General features: G+C 35.0%; 1 protein-coding gene across 15 annotated transcripts in view; it reads left to right on the forward strand.

The window, feature by feature from the left end:
* LOC149543864 (denosine deaminases acting on tRNA) overlaps nucleotides 1-19,223 on the forward strand; it is a 195,287-nt gene extending 176,064 nt beyond the window's left edge. For 5 of the 15 annotated variants that reach the window (XR_016355698.1, XR_016355707.1, XR_016355701.1 and 2 more), the window contains 3 exons: nucleotides 10,789-10,901; nucleotides 11,054-11,185; nucleotides 11,301-11,480. Coding sequence is in view for 3 of the 15 variants with exons in the window: in XM_089798534.1 (XP_089654660.1) it covers nucleotides 10,789-10,899 (111 nt within the window). In the remaining 12 variants the exon portion in view is untranslated. The other 10 variants (XR_016355702.1, XR_016355703.1, XR_016355704.1 and 7 more) reach the window with 7 other exon arrangements.
* Nucleotides 19,224-20,805: the final 1,582 nt, after the last annotated feature.

The raw sequence follows: 20,805 nt of genomic DNA on the forward strand, positions 1-20,805 counted from the left end.
TAGATGGGAATGTATGTGGCGTCACAAGTCCTCTTTTACATACTGTCTTTGCAACGTTGAAAATGATAAAATATGAGTACTTGCAACTATTAATGGATAGAGATCTAGCAATAAAATTTGGAAGGGACAAGGAGAGTGAGGTAGATGAGCTATGTCTTCAATTGCGCTTAACAGATTATTCCATCCACAAAGCTGAAAATCGAACAAGTGGGGCAGCCACTTATGAAGAAGATGACAGTGGTTCAAGGGCACAAGAAATCATGCAAATCATTGAAGGAATTCATAAAATGGGTAGATGTGAAGGCAAGCAATGTGATTCAATCACATATTTTCCATTTGAGACTATCTATGGTGAGACAAATTCTATGGATCGACAAGTTGATGAGTCTGAAAATTCTGATTTTTATGACAGCAGTTGTATATCTTCACATGACCACATGGTTAGTGATATAACATGTGAGGATAATTCGGGAATTTCAATTAATGGTGAACCATCCTCTCGTGAAGACTTAGACATAAGTGAGAGTACTTATGGTGGGGTAGGAAGTTCAGATTTATCCTTCGCATGCGCTGAGGGATTTTTCAGCTTTCCCAGAGTTTTATCACCTAACACTTATGAGATGGTCACGGTCTACTTGTTGATTGGTGATTTTACTTGTTGGTATATTCCAGCTATCAGTGGTTTGCCTGTGTATGATGGTAGTACATACGCTGATTCTATTTGGCCTTCAGGGGTCAATGACTTATTTGCAATTGAGTGGGGAGAGCATACATTATCCTACGTACCACATGAGGTGTCTACATTTTTTACTCTACAGTATACTGGAGACAGTGTTAGCATTTATGATGTTGGTGATTCACCAACCACTCTTTCCTTTACCTAGGATCATGTTGATTGGGTGATCGGGAATCCAGGTGTTAATAGTATCTTATATCTGATGGTTTATGCTATGTTTACATAGTCACAGTGTTATGATCTGCGTGTTTCATCCTTTTGACATATCAGAGATCCAAAGATCAAGACTACTTCGTTTTCACCTGGGTGATATAGTGATTGAGATAGATGGGCTGAATCTGTCATTGCCATCGGTACAGATATTACAAGAGTGGTACAGTGGTACAATGGTACAGATGTTACAGGAACTGGTTAGTGTTTTTTTCGGACAGTGCACGAGTTCGCACTTGGGAACCAGGTGGAGCATCCCTATGTATTGCTTTTTATCGGGGTGTTTGTTGGAGAGTTTGGTTACTATCATCTTGGGGTGGATATTGCTATATTTTTGAGCTCCCATCTTTACTTGACAGTAGAGATTCATAGGGTCACTCATGGAGGGAGGCTTTCATCTTGACTGAAGGTGTTGGCACATAGGGCAGTAACACACGGCAATTGGTGTCCCTTTATGGTGAGACTAGGGATCCTGGCATTTAGTTATTTGGCACATTGATTCCTATTGTGCTATTTCACCATTTTGAGTTTGTGAAGATGTATGCTGGGGTATATCGACTGAGGAGTAGAAGCTCATTCTCGAGGCGAGTATGGGATCCTGGCATTTGATCTCTACAAGTATGAGCAAATTTCTTGAGGGCAAGCAATCTTTGAGAAGGTAGGCTTTGTAATGTCCCCTTTTTCTGGGACATTATTTTTTTGTGTGGCTAGCTCACTTGCCTAGATTTCGGGGACGAAAAGGTTCTTTACGGGGTTCAGTTCGAGATTTGGCCTAGACATTTCCAGTTCCAAACCCATCAAAGTAGTTTTGACAGGTTGTCCAGATGCTTACTATTTTTACTAAGTAATTAGAGCTCAATATTTTCGGTACCTCAGTGTTGGGTTGGAAGTGTCTCGTCGAGAGCTTTCCAACGAGCTATTGCACATGTTTATCAGAGTTCATTTGGTCAATTATTTTAATGCTTGATGACTATATGGTTTACTGACTAAGTGACTATTAAAGTAATTTAACTTGTCACTTTATTTTAATAAAGTTACTATGTTCACTTAAGTGACTAAAGGACAAAAAAGGTGCTTTATCTCACATTGCTTAAAAGAGCGTGCATCACATTGGGAAAAGCAATAACGGTACAACAGACTCCACATGGGAGAATATATGAAGGTTATAATATTGAAGACATATTAATCTGAGAGTTGGAAATAGTTGCTGGTTATTTCTTCTAGGACACAAACCTAGCCTTTTTACAGGTTTCATTTATATTTTGAATTTGACTGTCATTTTCTATTTATAAGATTGGATTACTGGAGTTGTTGCACGTTATTGTATTGCTGATGTATAATACAATAGCGCATTTTGAGTTATTTGAGTTAACTCTTGGTTTTAATATGTACTTTTGATTATTGTAGGAAATAAATACAATTCTTTTTTGGAGTTTCTCGTATGTTTATTTGCTGATTATGAACAATTAATGTTCTGGAATTTAAATTAAGTATTGGTTTACTGTCCGGATTTGAATCTGCACTTAAATATCAAGGGTTCAGGGAAAATATCTGTAAAGGGATATTACATACATCAATGTTCTTCTCATTAGGAGTGACTCTCCAACCTTAGGAGAAACTTTTTGATTAATTGAAGCTACACTTTCACTTTCCTCCACTTTGACATTCTGTTTTCTTCTTTCTCCATTGTATGCTGTTATAGCCTTGTTTTTAGGACATTTCCAAGCTTGATGGCCATGGAACTTATTGCACTTGTAGCATTTTAATGAATGCATTTGATCCGCTTCTTTAATCTCCAAATCTGCCCCTAAAGTTGGGTCTTCGAAAATTTCCTCTTGTTTTAGACCTAAATGGCTCTTGGGAGTCACTTGTTGCTCCTTAAGATCTTTGTGATTGTCCTCTACCTGCAAATGTGCCTCTTCCTCTGAAATTTGATCTTCCCCTACTTGTACCTTGATTCTCTTGTATCCTCTTCAACTTATCTTCAACCTTTAGTGCTAATTGGAGGCATTTTTCCACTGTTTTTGGAGTGGTAAGACTAAGCTCATCCTGTATGTTGAACCTCAATCGATTTATGTATCTTTCTATCTTTTCAACCTTATCCTACTCATGGTTGGCTCTTATACTCAATCTAGGAAACTCTTCTACCTAAGCTCTTAATCCATATCCTTTTGTCTTAGCTTTCGAAACTTTTTGTATAGCTGAATGGAATAGTCACTAGGCAAGAATTTGGTTCTGAGTTTGGCCACCATTCTTTCCCATGAATTCGTTATGGACTTTCATATTGTGTGTAATCCCACCATAGTGAGGCATGACCTTTCAGTTAGTCTTGGCTAGTTTCACCTTATGTTCTTCAAATATCTCTTCATATTCAAAGTAGTTATCCATGGCTCCTATCCAATCTAGGAGTTTTTCACCATCTAGACTTACTCTATACAAAGGCAAATCCACTTTCATCTTAGAACCATTTCCCTTGACACTGCTCAACATTCTAACTATCCTTTCCTCTTTTGGATCTAATTGTTGTGTGATTTGTTCTTTCCCCCTTCTTTTATTTCTTTCTTTTCCTCCTCTTGGTCACTGTCAACTCCTGTGACAATTCCTGTTTTCTAACTTGTCTCCACTTTGTCAATCTAGCTTGAAGTCTCTCTATCAATTCGTTCAATTTTCTGATCTCCTTGGCTTGTTTCTCTTCCGACTTACTCACCTTCCTAGCAACTGTCATTTTAGGAAATGGTTTTATGAATCACAACAAGTTCTTCTCTAATCTAACATAGAGCTCTGCTACCAATCTGATGCAGAGGAAAAGGTTTCCCACAAAACTTGGAGACAATCTAATGCCAAATAGGCATGCTTCCCAATAAAGGGCTACAAGCCAAAACTTGATTTGAATCTTCAAAATCTACAAGAAAACACCTTGATGCACCTTTGGAATGATAAATGTGACATTACAAGACCATACATGGTCACCAAGCACACAACAATCGCATAATAAACCTCTACCACCTTACAGGAACTCACATTTACAGGACAGTTTTCAGGAATTGGTTTATTTGACCCCTCAAGTTACAAGTTGAATTTTCTAGAAAGAATGAAAGTTGTTCACAACATGATAAACTACCCACACACCAATTGACAAGTCCTTAGTGAACCATACATAGCTGTACCAACACATTCCTCAGACTGAAGATTTGCGGGGAACCATACTTTGAACAGGCCGTCCTTATAAAAGTGCACATAACTTACTCATTTCTCAATGAAAAAATAAATCAAACTTGAAGAAAAATAATGTAGAATCAATATTCTTTCCAACCATATGACATTTGTACCTCAATCCTTCTGTAGAAATGAGTGCAAAGCCCTGAAACATATAGGAATCATAATTTTACTATTCTGAGACACAACTAGGATAGTCACAACTATTAGCATGGATGCAATGCAGACAATGGTATCTTTTTGCTGTCTTTGATTTTTTTGGATCATAACAAATCTAGGAACATCTTCTATATGTACGCAACCTTGAATCAAAACAATTTATAGTGTTTTACAGAAGTTTTATATGCTTCTGTTATGACTGTCACAGTCACCCACACACGCATGCACACACCCACCCACATGCATAGATCCACACAAATGCACAAACATACACACATACACACACAGACGCACATAGACACACAACCATACATACAAGACACACACATTCATATGTACATACGTATGTACATACATACATACAAACAAACATACATACATACATGTACATAGACACACCCATGTTTGCCAACGATCATAAAGTGTATAGATGCCATTAATATAACCATTTGCAGATACACTCATATAGTCGTGAATCAATAAGTGACCATGTGAATGTATTTATGATGGTTGAGCAATTGAATACATGGACTGTAAATTGGCAGTAAGCCTAATGGCATTTATGCATATATACACATACACATACATATATTTATGCAATATATATGCAACCTTAGCATGTCATGAGCTTCATATGATTATTATATTATGTTATATTTTGTTGGTCATGCCAACCTTCGAATGATTTTGTATTTAGTCTTTTTCTTTCTAGCTAGATATGCTCTTTTGTGACTCCTTTTTACTACCAACAACGGAGGAGTTACTTCTATCAAGATTGCTTAGTTGGTAAAAAGGAGTACCAGCTTATTAGAAATAATTCATGTTGCTCAAAAAGCTTCTCTGGAAATTCTCTTAAAAAAGCAATACCAAACTTGAGAATCATCACTGCGTCACAACATTTTTGAAAGACAATTCCTTTGATATTACTATTAGGATTCAACTGTGTAGTTTTGAGTCAAACTCATTGACTCATGTTTCATGAGTGGTGGTTCACAAGAACCCATCTCTCATGAGGATGAATGGAACACTTAGCACTGCATCTAGGTGATGCTCATAGAGGTGAAGTACCAAGACTTCCCAGGATGTCACCCATCCTAGTAGTACTCCAGCTCAAGGGTGCTTAACTATGGAGTTTTCTCCAAGGTTGAGCCCACTTTACATGCAATCCCATTTGCAAAGCCTTTAACAAGTGCTCTGCCTTATGAACCATTCATTATAAGTAAGCAAATACTGAGTGAAGAGAGGCATCACAGAGTTGGGGATTTATCTCCGCATTAAAAGAAGGCAAAATGCTCTCTCAGATTCAGAACTGAGAGGCACTTGTAGTGGGACAAATGCCTACTACATCAATGTTCTCCTAATCTTTTGTGAAACGCCATATGAAGGTCTTCTGAAATGTAACTCTCAAGGATCCAGCATGGAGCTAGACACCAGAGAAGAAGAAATGCGGGCTGGCAAGGGAGTCTTGACTTCATTATCAGGCAGAAACTACTTCAGCAGTAGAAGTTGGAAAGGATCATTTGAGACAATGCAATATTGCATTTATATTGCACCAGACTGGGCAGAAGTATACCTGTGATTTCATGTCTATCATGCTGCAACAGCAGTAGAGTAATCAGGGTTGGAGCGAAGAATCTAAGAGGCTGATATTTGGAGTTCCCTGTATACAGCTATAGCAGCAGCTACACAAGCATGAGATAGGGCTTTAGTATGTATAGACTATTTGAGTGAACGAATTTCACATGTTTCCCTGACTGTTCAAAATATCAGACTGTCATTTATTATGCTTTCAGTTGAGAACATTTGTAAACTGACAAGTCTACATTCTTATGTATTCATCAGAATGCTTATATGAAGAGAAGTTAGTATCTATCAAGCTTATGATATATTTAATGAGTACTGAGCGTTAGAAATTTAAAAGTATGAAATTGTCTTATATCTGTTATTTGTAATATGTGTAAATCATTTTGGAATGTTAAGTGGGATATTGCACAATTCATTCAAGTGTCTCCAATAAGGGCTCTACCGCGAGTACGTGAACACAAAGATGAAATCATATTCTTCATTTTCTTGACAAATGTCCTGGGACTGGGCCACAAAAATATGTTCATCTCTTGTTGAAGCTTTATCAGGCCTTTCCAAAATGATATTCTTGATTTTGTCATCTAGATTGCAATGAGAAAAATGGATTATAAAAATTATAAAAGGGTACCCAACTATTGCAAACGTAAATGTCTCCATGTGAGTAGAAACACTCTGAAAACCTGTAAGAAGTGGGAACAAAGGCACCAGCATCATCATCTTGGCTGACACTTAATCTCCAGTTCGGCAGGGTGATATTTGTACTGATATCCAAATCAGAATCTCCTATTCTGCAGGAAGTGATAATATTATGCCTCATTCAATTTGAAGGGCATTTTTGATCCCCAACTTTGTCACTTAACTAAACCATGGTAAAAACTATGCTGGGTCAGCATTTACCATGGCTAATTCTACAGTCATGCAGTTCATGCCCTGCCAACACATGCAGACTTATTTAACGGGACTCATGAATCACATCTTTTGTATCTTCCATCACTGGGTATAAACCCTCAACTTTTCAAATTCCAGTTCGCTAAGTTCTTAAGTATTTATTACTACCCTGATCATTGTATTTTCCATACAGCAGTAGGGAACCCTATTTTAAGCTCTGATGACATCTCACAGTTTTGCCCTCCTCTAGAGAAAGTACCTATCCTTCATAAAGGAAAGACCCTTCCTTGCACATTGCTTTAACAAATGTTAACAACTCTTGTCAAGGGATTTGAGTGCCTTGAAAACAAAGAAAAATAGACAACTTTTCAGTCTTACCTCTCTCTTGGTTGTTCCTATCTAGAAACAAAAGTTGAGCCAAATTCTGTTGCTAGATTGTGTAATAAGATAGAGGGTATCATTGGATTCATTGTGATATATCTTTGTCAATTGTTAAAGTTGAGCATAGGTGCTGAAAGAGCTTTTCATCACTGAAGTAAAACTGTGTCATTTTTCTGGGGCTATGCAACACAATTGACAACAAATTATGGGTCATTTGCAGCCGATTGGTGCAGGAGCACCTAGGGGTTTAGACATTAAGCCCCCAAATTTTGGCTTGTAAGACCTTGAATAGGTCATGGTGTGAATAAGGACCAGGGGAGAGTCCATTAAGTGGTTTGATTAGAGTTTGATATGTTTTGGATCAGGTTATTGCAAGATTAACAAAATATTGCTTAGATGGGCAAGAGTTGTCAAGTATGCCAAATTTGGACATGATATGTTAAATGGTGCAATAATGCTTAGGAGGTCATGTTTATGTGTTAGGTATGTCTAAAAACAAAAGTTGCATAAGTTGCAAAAATTTGTCATGACAACTTTTGCAATGTTGCATTGACAACATTTTTGCAAGAATATGCATTTTGTGCCTAAACAGTTATCGGTATGCGGAGTTGGTTGAAACATGTTGGAGAAGCATATATAAGACCTTCCAAGTCATTGTAATGAGGTTGGATGCCATTTGGTGCCATTTTCAATAGCGAACAATTGTCAGTTCTCTGGTAATTTTTGCAGAGTCAGCCTGCAACATGAGCAATTCGTGTTTAATGGATTGAAAATGGCTTCCTTTTGTTGTAGATAGTTTAACTCGTTTCCTAGCTCAGTGTGTTTTGGTGTTGGCATTTATACAATTTTTCATAGTCAAATAAAAATCAAATTCTAGTTTGCTGTTCACTGGTAGTTACAAGGGTTTGCTCTAAATAGTGCCTCAAACTTGAAATTTCATTGCGGGATTTTCACAGCCATTGGTGGTCTTCAAGCAGAGGCCGTGTACATACTTTCCATGCTGGTAGTTGGCCAGGAAACTTGAGCATTGAATTTTAAGCTCATGCCCTAAGCGAGCTCTGTGATAGCCCGACAAGGAGGTTTGGGTAGCAGTTTGAAAAATCTTGCAGGAGTGGATTGGGAAATCAATCTAAGGATGCAGAGAGATGAAACAAGGTCAAGACTAACCTTAGGGGCAAGCACAAACCTGGTTGAATCCACTTTTGGTGTTTTTGAACAACTTGATTGATTCCTAGTTTAATTAAGCTTGTCAAGGCTCATATTAGGGTTTGGAACCGTACGAGGTTTGGAGACCAAAGACCTACAAAATATTTTAGGTCTTCCAAAAGGGTACTTAGAATGGTAGTTTGATCATGAGGTCTTTTGACGAGTTTTTGAACTAGAGCCCAAAAACCCAAAATAGAGGGCTAATTGAGTCCTAAAAGGCTAGCAGGCCTAAAAAGAGCAAGTTTTGAAATCAGTAGAGAAATGCAATGGGGACCAAGCAATTTGGGTTGAATCCAAGGTTTTGGGGTGGATATCGAAGCCTTTTTACTCCTGCAAGGCAATCTTGAAGAAATTGGAGTATGAATGGTAAGCTTGTAAGAATGAGTTTGAAGATATGTTTGAGTAACCTTATCAATTGATTGGGAACTCTAGGAGTGTTGCCACTAACCTAGCCTCTTTTATATTGTAAGATCAAGTCGTAGATGAATCTTGAAGTGTCCAAAAACAAGATTGACCAAGAAAGACAAAGAAGTTGAGAACAACCTAGAGTCTCCCTATCACCAATGCTGTGGAATATTTTGTGTCTGGATTATCTTGGACACAATGTGAACCATTGCCCTCTTGCCCTGCAAAGAACTGCTGTCGTGGGAGGGATTCATGAAGAATATTACTCTAGGGCGCCCAGCTATCTGGGCAACAAGAGGCAACAGCTCAACTCTGATAGACCAGCCTGAAGATATGCTGTTTTTTACATGTCCTATACACAACTGACCTTTAGTATTATGTCTAAACTTTCAATTACTGCTTTCTTTTCTCTATATTCAGATAATTCTGTATACTTTCAGATTCTGATGTTATGTAACTTTCCCTAATGTCTTATTCAAGACTCTTGCTCTCATAGTTTCTGACTGGCATATAATTAGTTTTTATAACTACCATTTGACAAATTTTCCGACTATTCTCTACAGAGCGTGTTTCCATGGTGAAAGTGTTTTGAGTATGCAGATGTTAATGGATGTGATAACAACTTTAATGTTGTGTTTTTAAGACTTTTATAGAGATGGGTATTCGAGCTGTTCTTTATGTCATCGTCTGATTTCCTTGGCTATGGTTCACTATTTCTGACCAAGTATGTGAAGTATCTTTGCCAATTTTTTAAAATTAGCATAGATGTTTCTGGTTTAGATTGTGTCTGATTTTTTGAATCAACTTTTTAGATCACACTCATTAATCCTTATCAGGACGATGGATCAAAGAGTATGATCTGAAAAGTTGATTGAAAAAATCAGACACCATTTAAACCAGGAACATCTGTAATAACTATTATGGATTGTGCAAAACTAATATTAACTTTTTAAAATCCCAACTGCTTGTGATGTTAAAATTCTTTGTTTTCATTTTTAAATATTTTGCTAAAAGCCCAACAGGATGGTCAGGGCATGGTACTGCTTCCCTAGGGAGGCCTTGAGCAGGCTGTGCACTCGGTGTCTGGCTCCTTCCTGCTTGGTTTAATGAAACAATTCCTTGCCCTGGCTCTTCTGCTTCCATTTAGTGGTGGTACTTCACACTTTGGCCATCCTACTCATGTTTTCAGTTCACAAATTTACTTCTTAAGCTCATCACTCATTCTTTACTTTGATACTCACAATTTTGAGGCTTAAAAAGCCTATCGGTTTGATGCAATAATATGTCTCCTTCTAGGAGCATCTTCTGTGAGTTATTGAGATCTTAGGAGAAATCACATTTGATTAAAAAATATTCCTCCCATTTTAGTATAATGACTTGGCAATTTTCTTTTTCTGGACAGTTTGGACATAATTTTCCATATATTTTAATACAATTGAAATTTCTTTCAACTAACTGTATAGTTCATCATGCTTAATCTTAGTCACTTTTCCCAGCCTACGGTTCCCAACATCTATTACCTATTGCATCTGATAACCTAGGAAAGCCTACAGGTAAAGTCAATATATGTATATATATATGTATATATATATATATATATATGTATATATATATATATATATATATATATATGTATATATATATATATATATATATATATATATATGTATATATATATATATATATATATGTATATATATATATATATATATATATATATATATATACACACACACACTTTTGGATGACATTCTTGTCAGTTTGTTCTATGTTTACAATTGGATACATACTCTTTTAACTCCAGGGGTAAAGACAATACTTGATGTCATCTATACATTGCATGGTTTATGTACATTCAAAGTTAATGATTGGATTAATGGGAGTTTCTAATAGATGAGAATTTTGTGAAAGGCAGCATAAAAATTTGAATTGGTGGGTATGCCTCATTAAGTTTTTTATGATATCATCTTACACATGTCAATTGTTTGGAACACATTCAGTAGACCTCAGCCTCGAAATATAATACTGCTTTGGAGATCTTTCGCAGCAGTTCCTCAGCTTTTGGGGATTGGTTAATCAAGCCTGCTGAGCTACAATCTTTTACCAGGGATTGATGGTATGCATTACTTGTAATAATCTGTCTACCATGAATTCTTTCTAAAATAGGCTAAACACATTTTTTGTTTTTTCAATTATTTTGCATTTTCAGAAAAGATGTTTCTCATGTATAACTGCCATTCACATCTAATGAAGTTCATTTTCCCACAGCACGCACAGCTACCTTCTGAAGAGGAGTACAGAACTTATTTCATCTTTTTCTATATGTAATCTTTAGATCATGCAAATGGAATTGATGGAGCCAAACGAGTTCAAACTAAATCTAGAGATTTTATCTAGATGGTAATTAGAACTTACATTCCGAAGTTTTGAGTGGGCTTTCCTTAAATTCATTATTTGGATAATTTTCATTGTTGGAATACCCATTAGATTAATATCATGATTCCATTGATTGCAGTTTTAGGTGTGGCACATGTTGGAAACTGTGCTTGCAAACAATTTGTCCCTTGTATTGCATGATTGATGGAAGAAACCTCAGTCAACACTGCAATTACTTTGTCATAAAACACACACACATCATGTAATGTCTATGCATTATGCTTTGTAAAATTAATGAAAGCACAACACAATTGTGTTATATTTGTGCTTTATTTTGTAAAATGTCGATGACATGAGTTAGTAATTATCTTTAAAGTGCAATGTTCAACATTACGGTTGGATCTAGTCCATGCCTTAATATGTACATATCGTAGTGCATATGCATTTTGTAATGTGTCCATGTTTTTCTTAAGTTTCAAGTTTGGCCACTATGTTTTCCCTCATTTCAATAGATTTCCCTACTACATGCCAACATGTGTTGAACTAGGCGGGGTTTCAAACTGCTTATCGAAGGACATCTCTCCTCCAAGCTTCACCAACACACCATGTGCCTCCCTCAAACACCCATTCTTGTGGGTACCCACCAGTGCGTATTCAACGAATATGCTCCCTCATAAAGACTTCTACAACCAACAATTATTTTAATAGGCATCTTACAAATACTTTTTAGTAGCTCCATGCAATTATCACCATCCTGAATCAAGTTTACATAGTTTATTCTCCTAACCTAGCTAGTGGGCATGTTGAGAGTCATAAACAAAAGCGATACACTTGTTCACAACATGATGGATTGACTGACTCATGCCAAATTTTTTTGGCATGTTGAACGATTATAACTATATGTAATTATTTGTGATCATGTTAGCTGAAGATTGTTATATAACACCCTAGTGACCTGTAAGAAGAAATAAGGTTGGAACTTCAAACTTTTGTTTAATGAGTTGAGAAACAATGTGTAATATTTGTAGAGGTTTCAATTTTTGAGAACAAGGCTCCATGACTTGTTAGCCAAAGGTGTATACTTTAATATTTATATTTTGGGGCATATTCTCTAGTCTTGATATGCTTTCTCTTAATGAATTATGGTGATGCAAGAGCATTCTAGGTATTAGGGCAATCTTTTATCACCCAAAAATATTTCTAATTTGTCTTTCAATAAGGGCTATTTTAGTGTAGAGTTGTTATTTCTGGAAGCTTACTATTTTTAGTAAGTTAATTGTTTGAGCTTAGAATGTTTTGATTTCTTTCTTGGAGATTCATTTTAGATATATCAATTTTCCAATAAAGTTTCATTACATTATAAAGTCTATTTGTAAGGTAATTGATTATTTTTGGTATTGGCTCCATATGGGGTTCAAACCTCAGCTAACTAGATCTTGCGTGAGTTAGGTGTTGTAGAGGGATTCGTGGAATTCTTGAAATGGGTTCATAATAGTCAATCGAAGAAACTGATGATGAGTTATGGTCTTTGGAAGTCATGTTACCTGAATTGGGTGAAAATGAAATTCCTTCAATTTTTCTAAAATGTGCCGAGGCCTAGTCTAATGTAATAAATTTGAATAATAATATTTTAGGGTTGGTCGACCTTAGGGTCTAGGGTTAGAATTTTTAGAACCTTTTTGGGTGGTTGAAATTGCTTATATATAGAAGGCTCATAGGGGTTTCTAGGAGAGTTCTATGGGATATTTATTGTGGCCCTGACTTACATAATATTGTAAGGAAAACATCCATGTGGCTTTGCATGCTACATTTCTAAAATTTGTAATTCCATACTTTTGTAGATAATAAGATGACAATTTTCTATTCTTGCAACTTATTGTCATTTCTTTATTTTTGTTGTGTGTTTGTGTTAATCAGGGGACTACCCTTTATCAAGTGGTAGTAGAGAAATAAATCCTGAGCATGTAGACAAATGTTGACTATGAGGCAGATTGCTCCAGACTTGTGGTTGTGGGGTTTGAGCGATAAGTGTAAAAATGCCTCCTCAAAGGAATCATGGCATAAGAGTAGGAGGTGTGATATATGAGGGTTTTACATCCCTCCCAAGACAAGTGTAATAATTGCAAGAGGAGATTCGTTATGGAATGAATATTGTGGAAAGAGATGAAAGTGAGGATGAATTTGAAGAAGAATGTTAGGTTGAACATGAAAGAGAAGAAGCGACTAGGGATCCTGAGGATGATAGGTTTTTTGGAGTCATTTCTATGATTGAAAAAAGATCCAAGATTGAAGTCCTCACATTTTTGGAAAATCTTAACCTAGAGGAGCTGATCAACTTGATCAAAGATCTAGAAGAATATTTTGAATATTAAGAATTTGAAAATCCTAAAAGGGTCAAATTTTTGAAAGCCAAACTAAAAGGGCATGCAAAAATTTGGTGATAGGAGGGTTAGTTGGAAAGAAATAGAAGAGGAAAGAAAAAAATCACAACATGAGATCATGTGGAGATGTTGAAGAGACATTTCAATCTAATTGATTATGAGATTGATTTGTTGAAGAAGATGCAAGGGTTGAATCAGATAGGAAGATTTGTACAGGAATATATAGAAGAGTTCTACCAAGTTCTCATCAAAATAGGTCATGTAGAAGCTAATTAGGAAAAAGTTTCCCATTACCTTAATGGGTTAAGGTTGAGCATTTAGGAGGGGTTGAGTCTAGTTAGAATGGCTAGTGGTTAAGGGATATACTATTTTTTTTCAAGGTTGGAAGAAAATTTGAAAAAGAAGTTTGAAAGAAAGAAAGGTGGAAGAGGTTATGGTGGAAGATCTAATAGATGATCTTATGGAGGCCAAAACGAAGACCAAAAAAAAGTGATGGGAGAGGAAGAGGAAGAGGTTAGGGACCAAGAAGAGGAGGTTTTTGTGGGACATATTTCCATTGTAAAGAAGGACAATGCTTATGAGTGTCCTCAACCTCAAGGGAGAACCAAAAGAATATCAAACAAAATTGTATGCTTGACACATGTAGACGAAGATGCCAAATAATCACATTCTGAAGATGTTGAAAGAGAAAAAGCCCTAGTAATTAGAAGAGCCTTGCTTAGTGATGAGAATGAACCTAAACAAAGGAATACTTTTTTTTGCACTAGGTGAAAATTTTATAGTAAGGTATGCAATGTCATAATTGCTTGTGGTAGAAAAAATAATCATGTTTTTGAGTAAATGGTTAATAAGTTGAAGTTAGAAAAACAAAAGCACCCAAATTCCTACTAGATTTCTTGGTTGTAGAAGGATCATAAAACCTTGGTCAATGAACAATGTCTGGAAAAGTTCAAGACTGGGAACTACCATGATGATGTGTTTTGTGATATTATGCCTATGGATGTTTGTCATTTTTTATTAGGGAGAAACTGATAGTTTGATCATCATGCAACACATGATGGGTATGCAATTACCTTTTCTTTGAAAAAGGATGGAGTGCGACATAAGATGAAGCCACTAAAAGAAGCAAAGAAAATGTAGTTACTAATGCCAAAATATATTTAGTTGATGGAATAAACTTCCTAGAAGGCATAAGGCATGAGCATATGTATTTTTCTTAAATTCCAAAAGCTAGGAAAGAGGATGTACCTAAAAGAAAATGTAGATTTGTTGGATGAGTTTCAAGATATTGTACCTGATAAGGTGCCTAATAGATTCGCATAAGTGAGAAAGACCAAGCATTAGATCGTTTTGATTCCAACTAGTTTTTCAAACAATGAAACTCGTAGAATGGATCCAATAGAAAGTGAACAATTGAATAGACAAGTACATGAGTTGTTGTAGGTTGATTTGTGAGAGTTGAATTCCATGTGTTGTACCAACAATATCAGCACCAAAGAAAAATAAAAGCTAGAGAATGTGTACATATTCTTGAGCCATCAACAAGATCACTATCAAGTACATATTTCCCTTGCCAATGATGGATGATATTATGGACTATTTGAGTGGATCTATGTATTTGAGAAAGATAGATCTCAAGAGTAGATATCACCAAATCTATATTAGAGAAGGATATGAATGAGAGACAACCTTCATGGAAAATGACTTTTATGAGTGGTTAGTAATGCATTTTGGGATAGCCAATGCATTGAGAACATTCATGTGGCTTATTAATAAGGTACTAAAGAAATTTTTGGGTAAATTTGTCATTTTTTATTTGGATGATATTTTGATATTTAGTAAGAGATTGAAGGAACATATAATGCATATTCATAGTGTGTTTGAGAGGCTAAGGGAAGATATATTATTGATTAATCTAAATAAGTGCAAGTTTACAAAGGAGTTAGTGTATCTTAGATTTGTAGTTTTAATAGTGTTAGACCCTTGATTGAAATAATGAGAGGATATGGGAAGCAGTTTAAGTGGACTATAGAAGCACAAAAGTGTTTTGAATTGTTGAAATAGAAAGTTCCAACACAACCTATTTTAGCAATTCCATTTTTTAATAAGGTGTTTCAAGTAGACTTTAATGATAGTGGTAATGCCATTGGAGCTGTTTTGAGCCAAGAAGGTAGACCCATTGCTTATTTCAACAATAAGCTAAATGATGCCAAAAGAAATATTATGTTTATAATCAGAAGTACTATGCTATATTTTAGTAATTAGAGAAGCAGAGACATAATCTTTTGCCTGAGGAGTTTATTTTATATATTGACCAATATTTTCAATATTTGAATAGTCACAAAAAATTGAATCAACAACATTTGAAATAGGTTGAGTTTTTACAAAATTTTAGCTTTATTTTTAAACAGAGGTGTAAGAAGTCTAATAGAGTTGTCGATGATCTTAGCAAAAGACAAATTTTATTGGTAGAGATGCAAATTGAGGTTATTGGATTCAAGGAACTCAAGCGGTTAAGCTTGGAAATCTTGTACAAAGCCTATTATTCTCTAGACAAAATGAGGTTGTTGCATTTAATCTAGGATGGTATGTTACTCAATGGGAGTAAATTATGCATTCCAAGGTGTTCTATGGGGAAGAATCTCATTGAGGAGAAACATAGTAGGGGGCTCGCTGGACATTTTGTTTGTGATAAAACCATTTCTTTGGTTATTGTTACTAGCCACAATTACAAGAAGATGTTAATGAATTTGTATAGAGTTGTAGAGTATATCAGATGAAAAATGGAGCAAAGAAGAATACAAGGTTTTACCATCCATTACCACTACTAGAGAAACTATGAGAAGATATCAATATGGACTTTTTTCTTGGATTACCAAGGACTTAAAGAGGGCATGATTCATTTTTTATAGTGCTTGATAGGTTTTTAAGGATGACACATCTCATTCATTGTAAGAAGACTAATGCCAATTTTTATGTCGAAGAACTATTTTTCAAAGAAGTGACAAGACTACATGGTCTATCAAAGAGCATAGTTTTAAATTGAGACACCAAGTTTATTGGGTACTTTTGGCGAACATTGTGGAAGATATTTAAGAAAGATTTGAAATTTGGCTCATCACATCATCCATAGACTAATTGACATACATAAGTGGTAAACATAATTTTGGGAAATTTGTTGCGACGCTTGGTTGGAGAAACCAAATAGATGAGATTTGATTTTACTAGATGCAAAATTTTCATACAATAATTATCTCAATAGAAGCACTAGTAAATCACCATTCAAAATAGTATATGGAAGTATTCTTGGAAATGCTTCCGAATTAAGGAAGTTAGACAAAGGGGAGACAAGCACTGTCGAAGTTGCATATTTTGCAAAAAACTTGAAGAACATTCATGAGGTGGAGAGGAAGTGATGAAGGGTGCTCCCTTTAATACCACAACACACAAAGGAAACATAGAAACAACACAATTTGAGAGAACAAAATATGGGCTTCTTATTATTATTGCAAATGTAGAACTATAGAATTACAACATGCAAACCCACATGGGCGCCTTCCTTACAACAATCTATAAGGAAGAGTTGTGGCTATCACCCATAACTACCCTAGACAACCTACAAGCCTTATCTATATAGGCACTTTTTACCACCTAGGAAGGTTCTAGACACTAAGCCCTAACCCTTGAGGCCGATCAACCTCATATTATATTATTCCATTACACTTTATTACATAGGATTGACTCAAGACAATTTACTAATTACATTTTTGCATGGATCCACTTCTGGAGATCATAAATAGAAAATCATTAACCCAATGGGCTATTATAACCCCATTCCAAAATCATTGGCTAGTGATTTACAAAACTTGAATAGCACAAGCATCCATTAGCCAAGGTTTCACCTCATTTTGGAGCCATTTAAGCCTTCACCATTAGACCTAAAGTTTGGATAGCCAAAATTCATACTAAAATTTGAAATAATTGCACCAACACATATGATATGACATTAAAACTCATCTAGCAGTTCGATATGTTAGAGATTAGCCTCCACATATGACATTAGAATAATCTAACCACATAGTACCAACTTATTAAAATTAACAATCTCCCTCAAATAGAAAATTTGCACAGGAATAACCCTTATTGAAAACACAAAACTAGGAAGCTGGAAATAGAAATATTTTTGGGTAATGCAAAATTTCCCTTACACCTAGGATGCTCCTACATCAAATACTCGGGGTACTTTGAGAGGTGAATCCATAATGTCTTAGGCAGTCAGAGGAAAACCAAGACTATCAACCTCCTCTTGTGCTAACCATGATGAATCCTCCACTATCCCCCCTTTCTATTTGACTGGATACTCTTCATATGTTTTGTTCCCTGTGCTTCTTCCCACATGGTTGCCCAATATCTCCTAAATCTCCTTTGTAGTTGAAGTAGATGCCAGAATACTCCAATACTATGTTTCTTCAACAATGCACATATGTCCTTCGTAGGAATATCACCACATTCATGCTAACAATATCTTATTTATTTATTCTCAATATAAAAGAGAATGCCACCTTTGCAAAATATATACCAAATAGCAAATATCATTATATTTGTGGTGATCCTCTAAAACATCAGCATGGTATAAGAGTCAGATTGTGAATGTAATCAAGTGATAAAATACATGGTGGAAAGATTATATTTCTGTAATGAAAGATATGTATTTAGCATATAGAGAAAGTGACAATAAAATAATACAATGAAGCATCACACAAGTATTGCTATCAATCATGGTATGTGATATATATGTGTGTGGATGAAAGTGATCCATGTGAATGGGCTCTAAAGTCATAGAAACAAAACTCAATTTCAAATCTCCCTACAAAAATATAAAATTATTGTATTCTAAAATTTCATATCTGATGAGGAGAGATTTCTATTTATTCGACACCAATAGTTATAAGCAATATTCATATAAAAAGGAAATGAACTGAACCACAGATACCACAAAGTAATAATAATCAATATTTTGTGCCTTCTCCTTATCAAGAACATTTGGGGAAATGGAAGCATCCAATGAATTAAATATTTGATTGAGAAAATAATATTGGAGATGAATTTTATATTGCACAAAGGGATTCAAAGAATTTAATCTTGAATTAACTTCTGAATTGTTATCTCCCATACTTGAAATATCCCGATGGAACATAAATGCATCAACATAGGAAAGGGAAAAAGTTATTATCATACAAACATTATGAGGGGATGCACGCTATAAGAATGACCCCACCAAATGGACAGATACAATAATTTGACATATTTTATGACATTTGTTGAAATTATAAAGTGTGTAAAAGGTGAATGGTGTAAAGAAGATTTTTTTTTGAGATAATTACTTTTGTTTTGTTATTTTCAATATTATTAAATGTGAGATCAATAAGGAAATAATATGTTAAAAATATAGATTACAATATACATTTAAATTAGATCTTTATCTATATTCCATTGGAAGGATCTTATATCGTTATGCAAAATTATCCTTGAGTATTATGTTAGTCTTTCTCTTATTATTTTCAATATGTACTATAAGAGCTATTTGGCTTGATCTTTTTCAGGGATGCTCTTGTAGGAAAAGGAGAATTGATATTAGATTTAGAGGGAGTCTAAAACTCCATTAGAAGCATCATTGGGTGTGTAGCTTGCATGATTTACTCAAAGGAGTTTGAAAAATCCATTTAAATGTCTTCATTTTGATGGGACCACCCCCTATGTACATCATGAGGAAGTGACGACTTCCAAATAATTATCACTTCTATCTATAGGAGTTAGTGGAAGGTGGCGATCTTTTAACAACTTAACCTTCTATTGTGATAGGCACTTTATGATGTCTGAAAATAGATAGGAACCTTCATGGTGGATTAAGTTCCTTAAATAAACTATGGCCTTCTATTGTGATGGATAATTTATGGTGTCTAAGAAGATCACGATAGATGATAACTTGCATGGTGGATTAAGTTCCTTTAATAGACTATGGTTGTTCATATGGTAAGAATTATGAGAATAAGTGTGCACATACCCTATGAACATTTTGAGTACATGGTAAATGTTATGCAAATTGATGTTGAGGAGGCCATTAGACATAATACTTTGTGAATATCATGTGAGTTGATTTCAAGAGACCATTACTCACAGTACTTGGTGAATATCTTGTAACTTGACATCTAGGAGGCCATTACTCAAAGAGTACTTGGTGAATGTCATGTGACTTGACATTCACGTGGTCATTACTCTTGATATCATTAGATGATATCTAAATTATCGATATCTTCTGATCAAAGATATCCTTAATCTTTCTAACTTGATATTACATTGAGGTAATACATGTGTTTATCCTCCCTATCTAAGAGGGAGTGTTGATTTATTGTAGCTATAGTTGGATAAACATATAATTCAATACATACATACATACATACATACATACATACATACATACATACATACATACATACATACATACATATATATATATATATATATATATATATATATATATATATATATAATTTGTAATTATATTAATTACCTAATAATTAATAGACATGTCCCATGAAGGGACATATCTCTTCTTTGTTTATTCTCAATATCAATATAAGAGAACACATCCTTTGGAAAATATATACTGAACATGCAATATCATTACATTTGTAATGATCCTCTAAAATATCAATAAAAGAAAATGTAGAATGTCAATTTGAAGAAGAGAAGTTCCATAAGGCATGTTCAAATATTTTTAATGATGTTCAAGTAATTGATGAATGCGGATATGCAGAAGAGGGAAAACAAGTTTCAACAACAAGATTGTTTGATGCTATCAATGTTTTGCAAAGGGCAAGGGATAGAGTATTAAACATATTTTCTCTACAAAAAAGTTTTCTAGTTCCCAATCTAGTCTTAATGTAGAAGAAATTAGAGTTATTGGAGTCTTCTAAAAAGACTTATGAGGTATTCAAGCCAAATGAATTACATGGTACAAAGACTACACCTTATGCTATTTCTGGAGTCATTCAAGTTGCAAAAAGTATGGAGAAGACATGGGATACAGAGTTTGATACTTTGAGAATGTTTTGTCAAGATATATTAAGGTTTTTAATTTTTTTTTTGAAGCATTACAATTTTTATTTGTATGTAGTTTACTCACCTTTTCCATCAATGTCAATGAGGGAGTTAGAATAGTGAAAAGTATGCATGTAAAGAGTAGAAGGGAAGGTACAGTAC

This window comes from Cupressus sempervirens, chromosome 8, assembly GCF_028749045.1.
Source record: "Cupressus sempervirens isolate cs-2001-9-10 chromosome 8, ASM2874904v1, whole genome shotgun sequence".
NCBI lineage: Eukaryota > Viridiplantae > Streptophyta > Pinopsida > Cupressales > Cupressaceae > Cupressus > Cupressus sempervirens.